Raw genomic sequence first — 16,973 nt, forward strand, 5'->3', positions numbered from 1 at the left:
ATATATATATATATATATGAATAAAAGGGGGCTAAGCACCGAACCCTGGGGTAGACCTTGAGACAGAGGGGCCATGGAGGAAGTACAAATACAAACGTTTGTCAGTTTGTCAGACATGACCTTTGCCAGTGATGATGCAGTATTCAAGATGGGAGAGAAGAATGGTATGGTTGAGATACTTAAAACAAGATCATTTTATTTAAAAAAGCAAAATTGTGAAGAATTACAGACAATTTTTTCTTTTATAAAAAAAGAGAACATACATTTTAAAACAAAATGTTTTATTTTAAATATTGTAATATTTATTTATATTTTAATATTCATTTCTACTTTCTTTATATACTTATATTTTATAATTTATTTATTTATAATTTTCATTATATTTATTGCATTACTGATAATATTACATTACATTATTAATATTGTTTATGGGATAGAGTTAACAAAAAAAATAAAATGTTTTAATTTATGACTGTTTTGAATTTTGAAGTGTTTGATACTAACGTCACTGCTAAAGAGAGAACAATAATTTGCATAATTGGACCTTCGAGTGCTTTGAGATATTGTGTGACAACAAGGTCTCTTCTATAATGTTTCATTAAAATGGAATCCCAGAATGTAACATGGCACACAAGAACATCAGCATCAAGCCACAAATACACAGTTTGAGATTTGAATCCCCTCCATACTAAATGCAGAGCAGCTGTTGGATGAACTGCAGCAGATCACCTGTTGAGGTGCTTTGATGCTCATCAAAGGCTTCATGCAAGGAGATCTTTCTCTGAGGTCTGGCCCTTCTCATCTCATCTCATATGACTCGCAAAATTAATTGTGTGATGTCAGAGTTTAGAATTCAAAGGAGCTGTGATATGAAGCCAACTGATGCAAAGTAAAGAAACAAAAGCAAAAATCTTCATGTATGACACAAAGACTCCAAATACTATGTCCCATCAAATCATGTGTTAGCTGCAAATAATCTCAGCCCAGACTTGATCGATATTGTGTAATGAATAGCCAAGTTTGTCAATGTCTTTCCCCACAGGTACAATGTGCTGCTCAGACAGTATCTCTAGAAGATTATTCTGCCTTTGGGGAAATAGAGGTGTCAATCAGAGAAAAGATGTTGCAGTAGAGTCTCATTCAGGACATTTACAGGATTTTCCCCATTGTTTTGGTTGAATGAATGACAAACAGTGAGAGAAAAAGACAGAAAGAGTGTTTTAGAACAACCAGCACAGCTGTAATCTTATCACTGATAGATTTATTACTGTCAGTTCTTCCCACACACAACTGGATTTACACACAGTTCAGCTGGGGAAATTTTCTGTACCCGAGGATGAAAAAGAAATCATTGTATTTTTAAATAGCTATATGTTAAAATAAATGTTACATTGAACTGTAACTTTTTCTTAGACTTTAGTATAAAATTATAAAAAGTATAAAAAGCAAGAAAATGCTACTTTTTCCTATGAACTTACAAAATTATGTGTACCATTTTACCATTGACAATTTAAGAAGTAATATTATATAATACTATAATACTATATAATATATACACTGAATAAAAAAAAAACAAAGAAAAGTCTTACTGACTATCATCATTATTATTATCATTATTATTATTATTATTATTGCTGTTGTTGTTATTATTATTATTATTATTTACTTAGCATTCATACATTAAATTGCATTAGATGACAAAGAAAATATGTATTAAGCAGATGAAGCAGATGTATTAAACTTTTGATGTTTCTATTAATCAAAGAAGCCTGGAAATATTTTTCAAAAATGTTTTCCTGTTTTCAAAATAAATAAATATATAGGCATCACAACTGTTTTCAATGTTGATAATAATAATAAATGCTTCTGGAGCATCAAACCAACATATTAGAATGATTTCTGAATGTGACACTGAAGAATGGAGTAATGATGCTGAAAATTCAGCTTTGCCATCACAGAAATACATCACAGTTTAAAAATAAATAAAAAATATAATAATTATAGTATATATTTTTGTGTTCATTGTATTTTTGCTCCTTGTAATGTGCATGTAAAAATAATATTAGTAATTTCAATAAAGTTTTGATTGTCCAGTCAGATTCTTTACATATTTTCCACTGACCTAAAGACTTTGCACAGCACAATTTTTTTTTCTTTCCTGTGTATTTTGGGGTTTGTTATTAAACTAGCAATTGTGTCCGATGGGACAGGGATTACTGATGCAACCATTACCCAAGTGACTCAATAATCCTTTCAGGGAAGAAAGAGATAAGCAAAGATACAAAGATACACACACCTGTTCTTCCAAAACACAAGTGACAGAGACAAAAAAAAAAAATAATAATAATAAAAAAATCAGCTGCAACTTCTATTAATATTTACAGATCAATCTTCAGCTCTGTAGCCTCCCAAAAACTTGTACATATTTATATATGTGGGAAAGCAGGTATTTTTACATACCAGAGGACCACCACTGTTGTTACTCACGTGTGATTTCATCTATACAAACTCTGGCCTATCCAAATACACAACACAGAAGTGTGTAGCAGTTCCCTGAAAAAAGAAAGAAAAAAAAAAGAAAAAAAAAAAGTGAAATAAAAAGCTTTGGTGTCTCTGAAAAAATATAATGCGCACATAACATAATGCTCTCTGAAATGCCGCATGAGTGTTGCTTCCTCTCTGCAGCTGTTGAGTGAAAAACCATTAATGGCACACAAGGCCACGCAGCAGCCTGGAGTAACCTGTCATTTCACACAATATTTACTCGCTGAGTCATAAGAGGAAGATTTTCTCCAACAGCTGAAGCATACTTTCAAATCAGCTGAGCCATGCTCACATAAATTACCAGATGTACTGGTAATTATAAAGGTCAATGGCATTGGAAGATAATTATTACAAATTTTGGGAGCATTCATTCTTATTGTATATCACCTGCATTTATGCTTTTACAATTCTGATTTCTTGTTAACTATCTGTATTACTGTTTAAAATGAGCTGAAAATCATAAAATTGGCTGTGTGACAAAGTGACAACTTACCCCACAAAGTGAGATAATGTCATACAATTGCTTTTCAAAAGTTTGCGGCCAGTAAAATATTTAATGTTTTTGAAAGAAGTCTCTTATTTGCACCAAGGCTGCATTTATTACATCAAAAATACCGTAAAACATCAATATTGTGAAATATTATTACAATTTAAAAGAGCTGTTTTCTAATTTAATACAATATAAATATAATTTATTCCTGTGATGCAAAGCAGAGTTTTCAGCAATATTACTCCAGTCATTGTAATATGCTAATTTGCTGCTCTAGAAACTTTTTTTTTAAAATTATTATTATTATTATTATACATTTTCTTTAATCAGGATTCTTTGATTAAAGCAAATTTCAAATGAACAGCAGTTATTTGAAATTGAAATCTTTTGTAGCATTATAAATGGCAGTATTACCACTTTTGAATAATTTAATGCATCCTTGCTAAATAAATGTATTAATTTCCTTAATTAAAAAAGGATTAAATAAAATCTTACTGACCCCAAATTTTGAACAGTAGCCTATATTCCACGATCTGTTGAGAAATAAAGCATAAAGGTGGTAATGTTAAATCATTTAAGGACTACAATATGTAATCATCTAGATTAATTTGTTACAGCTGTGTAACCATATACAAAATGACTTTCAAAAAAATGTATATTGTACATTTTATATTGTCTAATCTTATTAAATATGCATATTTTGAGTCAACACTGCCTCCCTCTGGTCATTCAAATTAGTAGTTTCCAATAAGGGAAAAAGAAAAAGGCAACCCTAATTTAAATACGACCAATAATAGGATTACCTGCATATGCAAATTAATTAACTAGATTACTTTAGGCAGGGTGAGGCGTGAAATATGACCCACTGTGTCCCACAGTTTTGGACCAAGATGAGCTTGTTAATGTGGTATTCGCTTTTTGTGACTTTGATCACCTCTCAAACAGTGTCTGCAAATGAGTCCTCAGCGCTGGATATGAAGGTATTTGACTTTTAAGTGTAGCGAAATCACGAATTCATATTCTGATTTTGTCATGCATGTTCGCTCAATTAAAATGATCGTTTGATCACCGAAGGTCAGTTCTTGTAATATTACGGGCGTTTGGCGCAATGAGCTGGGCTCCACGCTCCGTGTGAAGGCAGAAGGGTCAGAGGTCAAAGGTGTGTATCAGACCGCAGTGGAGAGCACGCGAGGCGCCGCAGGTTTACACCGCACTGCACGGATCATCGGGATAGTCGGTAACGGGACTCAACCTGCCGTTTCATTTTCTGTGCTGTGGGAGAAAGGTAAAGTACGTTTAAACGGAGACATGCTACATAATACTAGACCTTCATATAACGTTACCATAGTACTTTAACAATACTTCCCTAGTTAGGGGAGACCTGTGAATGTAACACTGACACTGTTACTGTGTTATTTTGGTTTGTTTGCCTCAGACTTTGTTAAAGCCTACATTTCCCATATATCTGCTACAAATGAAGAGTTTAGTGATGTACAATTTTATCCCAGTACTGTTTAAATGAATACAAAGAGACCCTGGTAATTATATTTACTTGTTTGGTACATATTTCAGTTAGCAGATATTGTCACCAATTTTAAGATGGCTAATGTACACGGCAACTGTTACAATATGTGACCCTGGACAACAAAACTAGTCATAAGAATCCATTTAGGCCTACACATAATCTGAAAGATGAATAAGTAAGCTTTCCATTGATGTATGGTTTAAGAGAACAATATTTGACTGAGATACAGGTATTTGAAAATCTGGGATCTGAGGGTGCATAAAAAAATATTGAGAAAATTGCCATTAAAGTTGTCCAAATTAAGTCCTTAGCAGTGCATATTACTAATCAAAAATTAGGTTTTGATATTTACGGTAGGAAATTTACAAAGTATCTTAATGGAACATGATCTTTACTTAATATCCGTATGATTTTTGGAATAAGAGAAAAATCTATAATTTTGACCCATACAATGTGTTGTTGTCTTTTGCTGCAAATATACCCCATCGACTTAAGACTGGTTTTGTGGTCCAGGGTAACAAATGTGTGTGCAAAAATATTTTTACCTGCTTCAGTGTTTAGATTTGTTATTTTTAGGTCTATATACAGCACGAAACTATTCATGTGGAAATGTGCTAATTTTAATGTGGTTTCACATTTTTCACTTGAGTCACTTGTCAGTTGTTAATTAAAAATAAAATGCTTAATATGTAAAAAAGTTTAAGAAAAAAAAAAATTGAAAACAAAAAACTAACATTAACTTTTAATCAATTTGTCAGCATTGATACTGCTTCCTATTAGCTTTTAATTAGTTACAACATCACTTATATGAAAACATGTCAGCCAGTGGTAAATTTAATGGTAATTGTGTTGCATTTAGATGAAAGATAAATTAATAGTGCAAAGTTGTGCTCTGTAGCTTTGACACATTGAGTTTAATTTCTGTAAAAGATTCAAATGGTAATGCCACCTCTTTTGTAGAATGACCCAAGCAATACCCTTTAGAAACATTTACCATGGTAACCAAACTGCAAAATTACTTTTTTTTTATCGCTTAAGATGCATGGTTACTTTTGAATGGATCTCAGTGGGGAAAGCTTTTTGACAGCATAATGATGTAGCTACTGCATCTACCAGCAGGATTTAAGCAAGCAACGCAGTTTCTCACTTCCTGCTAGTAACTGTGGTAATTTCTCAAACTATGGTTACCTTGCAAGCAGCCTTTGTAAAATTCTGAGTTGGCTTTGGTTAGAACACAATGTTATAATGATGTGATGAAATATGTGCATATCTGCAGGTTCGTGTTCTGCTTGGGTCGGTCAATGTTTTATTTTACGTGACGGTGCACAAGTGCTGAAAACGTTCTGGATGTTGCGCAGTGTAGCCGACAACCTGGCAGGTGACTGGGGAAGTACCAGGTAGGCTGTGCTTAAATGCAAGGATATGTTGGAAGTGCCTATTGAATGTTTATAATTCTATGTCCTCTTTTTGTATTCCAGGTTGGGAGAAGATCTTTTCTTCAAGACTTGAATTTAAAATGAACTCCGTAATAGATTCAATGTCATTTAAATTCCTTAAAGATGTTGATTTTTCAAGGAGCTTGTAGTATTTAAACCTACTGAAACATTTAAAAGCCTTTTATAAAGCCTTCAAGCTTAATAAAAGACAGAACAAAAAAGAAACCACTAAATCGTTTGTGACAGTCTTTATGCGGCCAATATTTATTAAATTCCAGGCTGACACTACTTGAGCTTTTAATACATCTATATTAATTATTGCTGGGTGATTTCAATGTTAAACTACTAACTTTTAATTTAACATGCAGAAATAACTATATAAGTAAACCATTTATATTTTAATTAAATGAATAGCTCACCAAAAAATTAATTTGCCAAAAATGTACTCATTCTAAGGCCTTCCAAGATTTAGGTGAGTTTGTTTCTTAATCAGAACAGATTTGTTGAAATGTAGCATTACTTCATTTGCTCACCAATGGATCCTCTGCAGTGAATGGGTGCCGTCAGAATGAGAGTCCAAACAGCTGATTAAAAACATCACAATCCACAAGTAATTTATATTCGACTCCAGTCCATCAATTAACATTTGAAAGGAAAAATATGCTGCATGTTTGTAAAAACTAATCCATCATGAAGACATTTCAATGTGTTATTTCCGGTCAAAATACCATAATCCATAATGCTTCCTCCAGTGAGCAAGTCTGTGCATATTTCTCTCCTAAATCAGACGAGATGACTTTCACTGGAAAAATAAATATTATGGATTGAGGACTCTTATTTTGAAAGTCTTAATTACAGATTTGTTTCTTACAAACACCACTTTACACTAATTAAAAACAAGACCTTAATTGATTGACTGGGGTCATGTGAATTACTTGTGGGTTACCGTAATATCTATTAGCAGTTTGGACTCTCATTCTGATGGCACCCATTCACTGCAGAGGATCTGAGCAAGTGATGCAGTGCTACATTTTTCCAAAAACAAACTCTCTACATCTTTTGCATGTGGATGAGCACATTTTCATCAGATTTTTATCTTTGGGTGAACTATCCCTTTTTTAAAGTATAACTCCTGCACTCTTGAGAATCCCGACCAGCTCCACATAGCAATGTTGACTCAACCAGTGGAGATTCTAGTGGTTCAGAAATGGAATTAAAAGTTCAGCACCAAACGGAATTGAAAAACTGGTTTCTCAAGCACTCCACCGGCTCCTTTCGGCCACCCAAACCTCCAGCTTATCTGCAGGTAGTTTTCTGCAGTTTAAATTATGCATGGTCTTGTCATGGCAGTTACAAATGCAGCTTGGAGATGGGAAAACTAGAGTTTAAAAAAAAAAAAAGTTTACACAGTGGGAGAATATACAATGACTTCTACTACTGTTCAGATTTCCAACCTCTCTCTACAGGCCACCTTCTCCGAACTCATCTAACCAGAGCTGGAAAACTCATCCAGTACCTTGAGCTTAAGGTTTCATAAGCCATTCAATTGAAATTGCATTATTATTATTATTATTATTATTAACAATAATAATTATATGCAGCTGCGTTGCGGTTTGACAGTCTTGCTTATATGATTCGCTAAGCTTAATATTCACAATTTTATTGCTTTTATGCATGTTTGGACATCGTGATAATGAGTATCGAGTAACTTTAATAGCTTAATGAACTAATTTCTACACGCGTTTGGTTCTGACTTTCTCACATGAACGGTTCTGCAGCCTATTAGTCAAGAGCTCTAAGGCCTTCGGTTCAGCGTACGGCTTAATACAGCTATCACCATATTCCCATTGAGAACGGCGTGCTTCAGGTGATGTGTTCTGATGGATCTGGGCCGACCCTATTGCTATATATAACCACAAAATAGGCAGATTTTAAACTGCAGTTAGTATGTAAAAGCCTTTAGTTGAATAAGTCCCAAAAAGGGGCCTAATGTTGCCAATTAATCATTGTATTCTTCAGGCAAGAGACTCCATGAGCATATTAAGCACACAGGTACTTTGGTGGCTGGTTATAGATGAGATATGCCATATATTAAGGCATACACATTACATTTCAGTAGAATCTTATGATTATCAGTAAGGTAGCTAAATAAACTATTTGGTAGGGCAAGAATGGTTCTTAAAATGTTTTGTTGAAATAATTACATGAGCTAAGTCACAAATCTTGTTGTGCATCTGAGCTAAAATGAACCACTGGGTAAGAACATCTATAATCTATAACCTATGTTTTGTACGTACACAAGATGAAATTAAAGTTCTTTGTGTTTTGTGGGCTGTAAAAGCCAACGAGTTAACTCGAACCATCTGAGGAAACCGATTGCCTTAAACCATTTAAGTTTAAAAAATATTTATGAGTGGAAACTTATTCCAGTTGAGTCCACAAAAAGAGAATATTTCTTCATACTAAATGATTTCCCCCTATAATTAATCTTGTGCCCAAGCACACAAAATAACACTTAATTTCAACATTTACTCTCCTTTAATAGTCTAAAGCAAAGCATGCTGGGAAAATGAAATCTGTCTTATTCAGTTCTGCTTAATATAATCAGTTATTCAGTAGTATTTGCAAAAAAAAATCTTGTTTCATTTGGTAAAATTGACTGTTGGGTTTTACAGCTTGTTTGTGCTATGTTATGATTTATTAGTCTTAACTAGAGATGCAACAATAGAGAAATCGGAGCTGGTAGTTATTTTAATGAATAGTCACAGCCAATAATCATGCACAAAACAATCATGCATTTTATTTTTATATATATATATATATTTTTTTTTTTTTATTCTTTTTTCTCAGTCGAATATTTGCGGGGTGTTATGATTATGCCATTTTGGCTATATGGGGGTGCTCAATGTCTGATTTCACATAGAACTACCGGTTTTCTCCCAATAAGTTAATATACAGCCTATTAAGATAATGCTGTAAAAAAGAATCTGTAAAAGCTTTAAATATTTTTAAGTGCGTGAATAAATCCAACCACCCTTATGGAGTTAAGTTTCACTTTCCATAATCCGTGACCGACAGAGGAGCATCTTGGCGGCATGGATTTAAATCTTTAGCAAGACTCAAACTGACACAGGCAGAGTGAAAGACTGGATTTTATTCAGAGCCACGCAGACACGTTCATGCATTCGAGGCATTTTGTGCAGATAGGCTATATAAGTCGTGATATTAACATTGTTGTATAAATAACGAAGTGTATTCTATATGAGATAAATGAGTTAAATCCCATTGATTATAAACCTGCTATCATATGCTTCATCCTACTGGTCACCTTCAGCTCAAAACAAAAAAGCAGAACAATGACTACTGTCATATAGCCTACAATCAGGGCCGGCACGTGCTTCTAGCCGAACTAGGCAGCTGCCTAGGGCGGCAAAAAGGACAGATATTTTAGTTTATCTTTTGGGCATTCCTTTGGAATTATTGCACTCATATCAACAAGTTATCACCCTTTAGTTATTCTAAATCGAAACGAACTTTGCTTCATAGTAATGCCGCTCCCGCACCGCCCCCTACACCCGAGCGGCGTCAATAGGCTACTCTCAGAGCCGATTCTCCCTATATACGCAGAATACACAAGCTGTGTAGGGCCCCTGAAACACCTGGGGGCCCCCTTGCTGGCAAAGATGTTTTAGTTTCGTTTTTGAATTTGGCCAGTGGTTATGAAAACATGAAGAATAATTTCTTTAAATGTGGTGCGCTGTCAAAAGGATTAATGCAGGCTTCTCAAACTGGAGTCAGAATGCCCTTGAGTCCAGAATATGAACTTGAGTTCTCAGCTGGACTCAAATGAAGGTGTAGAACCATCTCAAGGATGATCCGAAGAAATGGACAGCACCTGAGTTAAATATATGAGTGTCACAGCAAAGGGTCTGAATACTTAGGACCATGTGATATTTCAGTTTTTCTTTTTTAATAAATCTGCAAAAATGTCAACAATTCTGTGTTTTTCTGTGATTATGGGGTGCTGTGTGTACATTAATGAGGAAAAAAAATGAACTTAAATGATTTTAGCAAATGGGTGCAATATAACAAAGAGTGAAAAATTTAAGGGGGTCTGAATACTTTCCGTATCCACTGTGTATATATATAACAATAGAAACTATGTACTAAAATAGCATTGGGTGTGTCATTAAATATTATAAATACTATATTAAATAAAATCTACAGTCCTTTTACCATTATGATACCATATGTGCATCCGTAGCTAGAGTTTTTGTTTAGTTTTGTTTGAAAAGTTTGCAGTGACCTTCACATATCCTTTCACATTACTGTCCCTGTCAGAATCATCTGTTCTTCTACACTGGCGCTTGTAGGAGAAGCATTGACTTTTAAATGACAGGTCCGAGTGCAGAGGTTTTGTTGAATGTGCTTGGAGATTATCTTTAAATCACTGTAACTACAGTGATTCATTCCACCACAGGAGTCATTTGACATTGTGACTCTGAATATCAGAGGAAGCACTTATTTTATTTATAACTACTGTGATTAAGGACAGATGGATGCTTAAATAACAAGAACATTTCATTTTCCATTTTAAAAGGTGCCCAGTATTTTAAAATCGGTCAATTGAAAATGTCAAGAAATATGGCAAATTGCATTTCTTTATTATTTCAATGCATTCCGTTTTGAATACAAAAACAGAATACTGTCTGATCCTTTCGTAACTGTGAGGCATGTGGGAGTAAAATGCATTCAGTATAGAGGACATACGCTTACAATATATCATTCAGACCACTTATCCATCGCAAAAGCTTTCAGCTCTCTAACCAAGTTTGACTTGTCAAAGATTTTTCGTGACTGTCAGCTCCTCAGACCGACTCATCTCAAATCATCAATTGTCACATGTCTGTCGTATAATACAATTTTGTTTTGTTCCAGCTTCTTTCTAATTAGGTTTTTGCCCCTGGATCCCAGGATATAAGAAAGAGGTGATCTGTTTAATAAAGATGTAGCAGAATCTGATTTGCCTGATTTCCTATCTTCAGAATGTCAACTTCTCCCTGGAGATCCACCATCCGATGTCTTTGAGTCTTTGAACCAGACTCATCCTCCAGAAGATGCTCAGGGTTTTTCGGTTCCTTTGAGCTGAAAACAGAGTGAAATTATTTTTGGAAGATAAACTCACAATATCAAAATGCTTCGAGGATGACAAATGCTTGCAGGCAGGTGTCTCCCTAAATATTCACAGCTTTGAGAAAACGCCTGACGTTTACTTGTGTTCTGTCTCCTCAGACTGTCACTATAACAGGCTTCTGCCTCGTTATTGGAGGTGGCCTTCTCATCGAGAATATTCAGCTCCCACTTTACCGAAATGAAATGTTTATAGGGCTACGATATCTAAAAAATAATAAAACCGACCTCAAGCTGCTGCATCAGTGCTTGCTTTTGCCCACAGTTGGAATGAGTAATATCACATGAGAACTTCGCCTCAGGCTAGTTCACCTCAGATGGCAGGTTCACCGTTTGCTGCCGCTAGAGACCTCACATGGACAGGCCACACAGCCGGCATGTTCACTGTCTGACTCTAGATTTGAAGAAGATTAGAAAGAACAGCTTGAGAGAGAGTAATTTAATGGAACAGTACGTCACAGTTTATTAGCGTACAAGTATGATAGCGTGGTTGCATTATACTTCGCAGAGTTGTCTTTTAGTGCTGCGGGGCTTTGCTGGAGTATTTGAATTGTGTTCTACTACTGATACATTTATTCTACCTTAATATTTGTTGAATCTTCACTGGTACCTTGTTAAAGAGTTTCATGCATTTTGGTTCCTGGGGGCTTTTGCGTTTATGGTAAGATCCATCATTACTGCCTGAACTTTGATAGTGTTGGACCTGATCCTCAGGGCATCTGTTCATAACTGAAATTAAGCGCTTAAAACTTTTTTTTTTTTTTTTGTTCTCCCTCGAGCAAACTCAATATCCTTCACTTGCACTCACCCAGTGCTTTTTCTCGCTTGCAGTCAGTCTTTTATCCTGAATTTCAAGTAAACGAATTGGCTAACTTCAATAGACTGAACCACAGGGAGAGAGAGAGAGAGAGAGAGAGAGAAAGAAGAAAAAAAAAAAAAAGATTCTTGCATTTTCTCAAGAGAACTGCCGCTTGACTCAGTATTTTTTAGACTACTGTTAAACTAAAAGTTTGGGGTCAGTAAGATTTTTTTTTTTTTTTTAACAAATTAAAACCTATTCAGCAAGGATGCATTAAATTGATTAAAAGTGACAGTCAAGACATTTTATATTGTTTATAATGTAAAACAATGCAGTTCTTTTGAAAGTTCTATTTATCAAAGAATCCTGAAAAAAAGTACATTGGTTTCCAAAAAAATATTATGCAGCAGAACTATTTTCAACATTGATAATAAATGTTTTTGTGCACCAAATTAGCGTATTGCAATGGTTTCTGAAGGATTATGTGACAAAAATAGTAAGGTCAATAGTAGTATTGTTATTGTTTACCAAAATTAATTGTATCCAAAATTAAATGGATTTCCACTAATTGTAACAAAGCTGAAATAAAATAAATATTAGAGGAACAATAAGTAAAATTCTAATTATTTTGGGTTTTTTTTATTTCAAAGTACTAGTTAAAGTATTTAATTACAAAAACAAATAAAAATACAGCTAGACAGATTTAAGAAAAATAAAAATGACACGTAAACAAAAAGTGTAGCTATAACTGATGCTTAATATTTTACTTGAAATATTAAATATGAATACTAGAAATACTATAATACTAAAATATTACTGGTTGATAGCATATAATAGTAGTAATACACCTTTTTTCATAACTGACATTAATGTATTATTTTGGATGTTTGTCAAAAAAAGAAAAAAAAAAGATTTAAAAATGGCAGAGAATGAGTACTCACCTACACTTTCTTCAGCTTTTCCCGTTTCCACAGTTTGATTTTAACCTTTGAATCATTCAGCTGTGCGGTGTGGTCAGCCAGCTGGCTCTCTCTGACACACCAGCTTGGGTCCAGACCTCACACCTTTGTCCTCTGACCTGGCCGGCCCTTTGCTGCACCACCTGGCCCACTATCATGGATTGCTGCCACGGCCCTCTACCTCTCCAACTTCCAATGACGCTTCTATCTTACTTGGCTTTCCAGAAACTTCCCCTTGAGTCATTATTAGCCTTCTTGACCCTCATCTTCGGCCCAGGTGTTGGTTTTGCTCCTTGATGCTTCTGAAGAAATTCAACTTGAAATCTGGTTTAATGGCATTGTTTTGATTTCTGCTAACTTTTGAAATGGTACCAGGCGAGTTGGCATAAACTACTTTCACTATTAAAGGTACGGTCCAGATCCCACAGTGCACAGCAACACCTAATTTTTCAACCAGATGGATGCTCATCTAGGAAGAGTGGTCACCTCTCATTTTTACAATACACCCTTTAATAGTATCCAAACTGTCATGCCATACAGTTGCCTTCAAGTATTTGGATATTTTGGCTACATTTAAAAATGTATGAGTTTTGAGTCTGATCAAAATCAGATTTTTTTTTTTTTTTTAAACAGCGGGTGTCAAGCGGGGGTTTTTTTTTTTTTTTTAAGGATGTATGTTTATGCATGAAATGTTTTGGTTTAAGTGCCTTTTTTATTTTCAAATGGATGCCACTTGTTTTGATAGTTTGTTATTTAATGCAGTGAAAATGTGTGGTTTGAGGTCAGACATGTTTTGCTACCATGTTCCTCTCATAGCTGCACTCTCTTACAGCTTTAAATACAACTCTTCAATGTCAGGGTCTCGCACAAGAGGCTTTTATGTTGTTGTTTAGATGAATATGCAGGTTTAGGGTGAAAAAGGTGGGACAATCACACATGCTTTTCAGTTGAGCATAATTTATTGTTTTTTTCTTGTTTTCTTGCTTGCTTTCTAGTTAGTTATTTTGCCTTTAAACTGTGTCTAGTCTTCTATTTCCATCCATTTGTTTGTGTCCTTGCACTGTTTCTGGTCTCATCTTTCCAAATATTTATAGTTAGTTGTGCCCTTACACTGTTCTGGCCTCCTTTCCATTTTGTTTATTTGTTTATAGTTAGTTGTGCTCCTACACAGTTTCTGGCCTCCTCTTATTTATTTATTAATTTTGCTCAGTCTCTATACAGTGCTTCTGGCCTCCTCTTTCCTAATGTTTGTTTTTGTTTGTTGCTTTCAGTTCACTGCCCTGCTTTACTGCTTCTGGCCTCATTACTTTTCTTTCTAAGTGCAAGATCTTTTTTTTTTTTTTTTTTTGCAACACGATTCTCCTAATATGAACTTTTGACCATATGCAGAATGTGCAGCAGAACTTAGACATATGAAAGTGCTCCATAAGTGATGAATATGGAGACTGGAGAATTTTTTTTTGTGAAGGTTGAAAAGATTTGGTAATGCTGAGGGTATTCTGACCTCTTTCTATCTGTAATGTGACAGTCCCACTGATGCTCCTGTCACACCTGTGATTAGATGACTCACACTGCAGTCTGAAGCTCTGATAGTCTGCATAATACAAATAATGTCCCAATAAAAGTCTGTTTTCCTTTTTTTGAATGGCTGGTAATAAGTCATATCTGCCCTGAATAAATATGTAAATATATTGTTTACCTGAACTCAAAAGACTCACAGAGGGACGTACGTCTCATCCACCTTCTGCCTACTGCTCACATGCACCTTCCAGCAGTAGTCAGGATCTCAATTTTAGCTGAAATATTATAAAATATACAACTAAATTGCACTCAGAAACCTCTGCTAGGAAAATTTCTGAGTGTATAAAAAACAATGGCCCCAGAACACAGGGTCACAGGTCTGTGCTATTCAAATATTGAAGCCCATGGTGTTTTTTTGTTTTTTTTGACAGAACTGTTTAACACTAGAAATCCCAGAGTTTTTTAACCCTCCTTTAGCCAAGTGGATGCTAACTGGCTAGTCTTTTGGCTATCATTAGCATCAATTCATGTGTAAATGTGGTCATTACCTGAGCAATCTGCAGGGGGGTTGGGGGTGTGTGTGTGAATGGTTGCTGGTGGCTTGTTTGTATGTGTGGGGGAGGGAGGGCTGCTAAAAGCAGAGAACTTGATTGAATATGTCTCACATTGGCATGTAGGGTCTTGCCCAGGTGTAAACAGTTATGAATTAGCCTGACAAGTTTGGGATCAAGTTTTGGGTGGCTTGCGACCTAAAATCCAAGTACATTTGTAATGTCCTCCCATATCTTGGCAAGGACCCTAGTCGTCCCAGTGGAGAGAGACTGTCTGAAAATGTAGTGATGAGGCTGATGGAACCATTCCCACCAGAGTCCCACATTGCACACGTTTGGAAATATGGTTTGATAATGGCTGTAAGCAGCAGGAGGCAAGTCTGTTGATTGCTAACATGAGCCTAATTGTGCCAATGCCAGCTATGGGAAACTAGAGACTTGAAGAAGAATAGACACATTGTGTGAAAAATTCTTGAGGAGCAGAATTTTGGATCTTGAGGGACTGTTGCAGATTTTGCCATGAACGCAAAGGGTGAGTTGGAGGGATAAGAGTAAATAATTGTGTTCTGTGGCTATGAAGGTAGAAACTGAGCAAACCATATTTTCTCATGTAATATTAAAAAGGTTTGTTTAACAAAACTAGAAGGAGCCTAAACCACTTCATCTAGTGATTAATGTTGGAGTTTGCACCTCAAGGAAGTACTTTCCCAAAATACTGTTCAGAGAAAGCTTTTTATTTAATGTTCTAACTGTTTTGTTTGAATTTACTTTAAATGGGACAATTTTACAAAATAAGCTTCAGTGCAATTAAGCCATTGCCTAGCGTTTAGTGTGTCCAACATGTTTAGGGGTTAAAAGTAACGGGGTTAAGGATTGTTCACACCAAGAATGATAGGAATGTTAGCGTCCACACTAACAGACGTAACATTCTGTTTATGAATGTGCACAGCAGTGAAGATTTTCAATGTTTGTGTCATTACTCAGCTGTGAAACATCTGTCTGAAAGTAATTCCAACCTTATTGTTTTTCTGTGTTGTTACAGTTGTAGTGTGGACTTCTATAATTTCATAGATTTAGAACAATTAATAAAACGTTATAGTAATATTTTGCATTGTGAACAGGCCTTTAAAGAATAGAGTCAACTGCCAAGTAACAGGGTTAGTTGACCCAAAAATGAAAATTAGCCCATGTCTTACTCACCCTCAAGGCATCCTAGGTTTCTTCTTTCAGATGAATCCAATCGAAGTTAAATAATAATAAAAAAAAAATGTCCTTGCTCTTCCAAGCTTTATAATGGCAGTAGGCAGGTGTTTCATTCCAAAAATAGTTAAAGCAGTGGTTCCCAACCACGTTCCTGGAGGCCCCCCAACAACCTCATATTCTATTTTTATTCTTCATATTTTTTTTTTTTTTTTTTTTATTCTCATATCTATTCTTTATTTTATTTTATTGCTAGTTTATTTCTGTATATATGTTTACTGTACTTTTTCTATTTGTATTTTTGTAAACTTGAGGTTTTTCTTAATTTTGTTGGACAATTTGTTGGACAGTCGTACAATACATTTCACTACATGTCGTACTATGTATGTATATGTATGTGACAAATAAAATTTGAATTTGAATTTGAATTTGCACATTTTGCTTTGTCTGACACACCCATATCAGGTCTAGGAGTCTCTACTAATGAGCTGATGATCTGAATCAGGTGTGTTTGATTAATTAGACATGGAAAACATGCAATGTTGGGGGGCCTCCAGGATCGTGGTTGGGAACCACTGCACTAAAGTGCATCCATCCATAATAAAACATGCCTCACATGGCTCCACAGGGGTGAATAAAGGCCTCCTGTAGCGAATTGATGCGTTTTTGTAAGAAAAATATTAGTGCTGTCAAACGATTAATCGCGATTAATCACATCCAAAATAAAAGTTTAGCCTACATAATATATGTGTGTGTAC

At 35.1% G+C, this 16,973-nt stretch overlaps 1 protein-coding gene across 1 annotated transcript; it reads left to right on the forward strand.

Annotated features, from left to right (window-relative positions):
* Positions 1-115: 115 nt before the first annotated feature.
* Positions 116-6,068, forward strand: avd (avidin; the record flags this gene model as incomplete). The annotated part of the gene is made up of 5 exons (XM_079410687.1): positions 116-164; positions 3,980-4,014; positions 4,109-4,319; positions 5,836-5,956; positions 6,038-6,068. 5 exons carry the CDS (start codon positions 116-118, stop codon positions 6,066-6,068), a joined length of 447 nt encoding a protein of 148 aa, XP_079266813.1.
* Positions 6,069-16,973: the final 10,905 nt, after the last annotated feature.

This window comes from Barbus barbus, assembly GCF_936440315.1.
Source record: "Barbus barbus genome assembly, chromosome: 47".
NCBI classification, from domain to species: domain Eukaryota; kingdom Metazoa; phylum Chordata; class Actinopteri; order Cypriniformes; family Cyprinidae; genus Barbus; species Barbus barbus.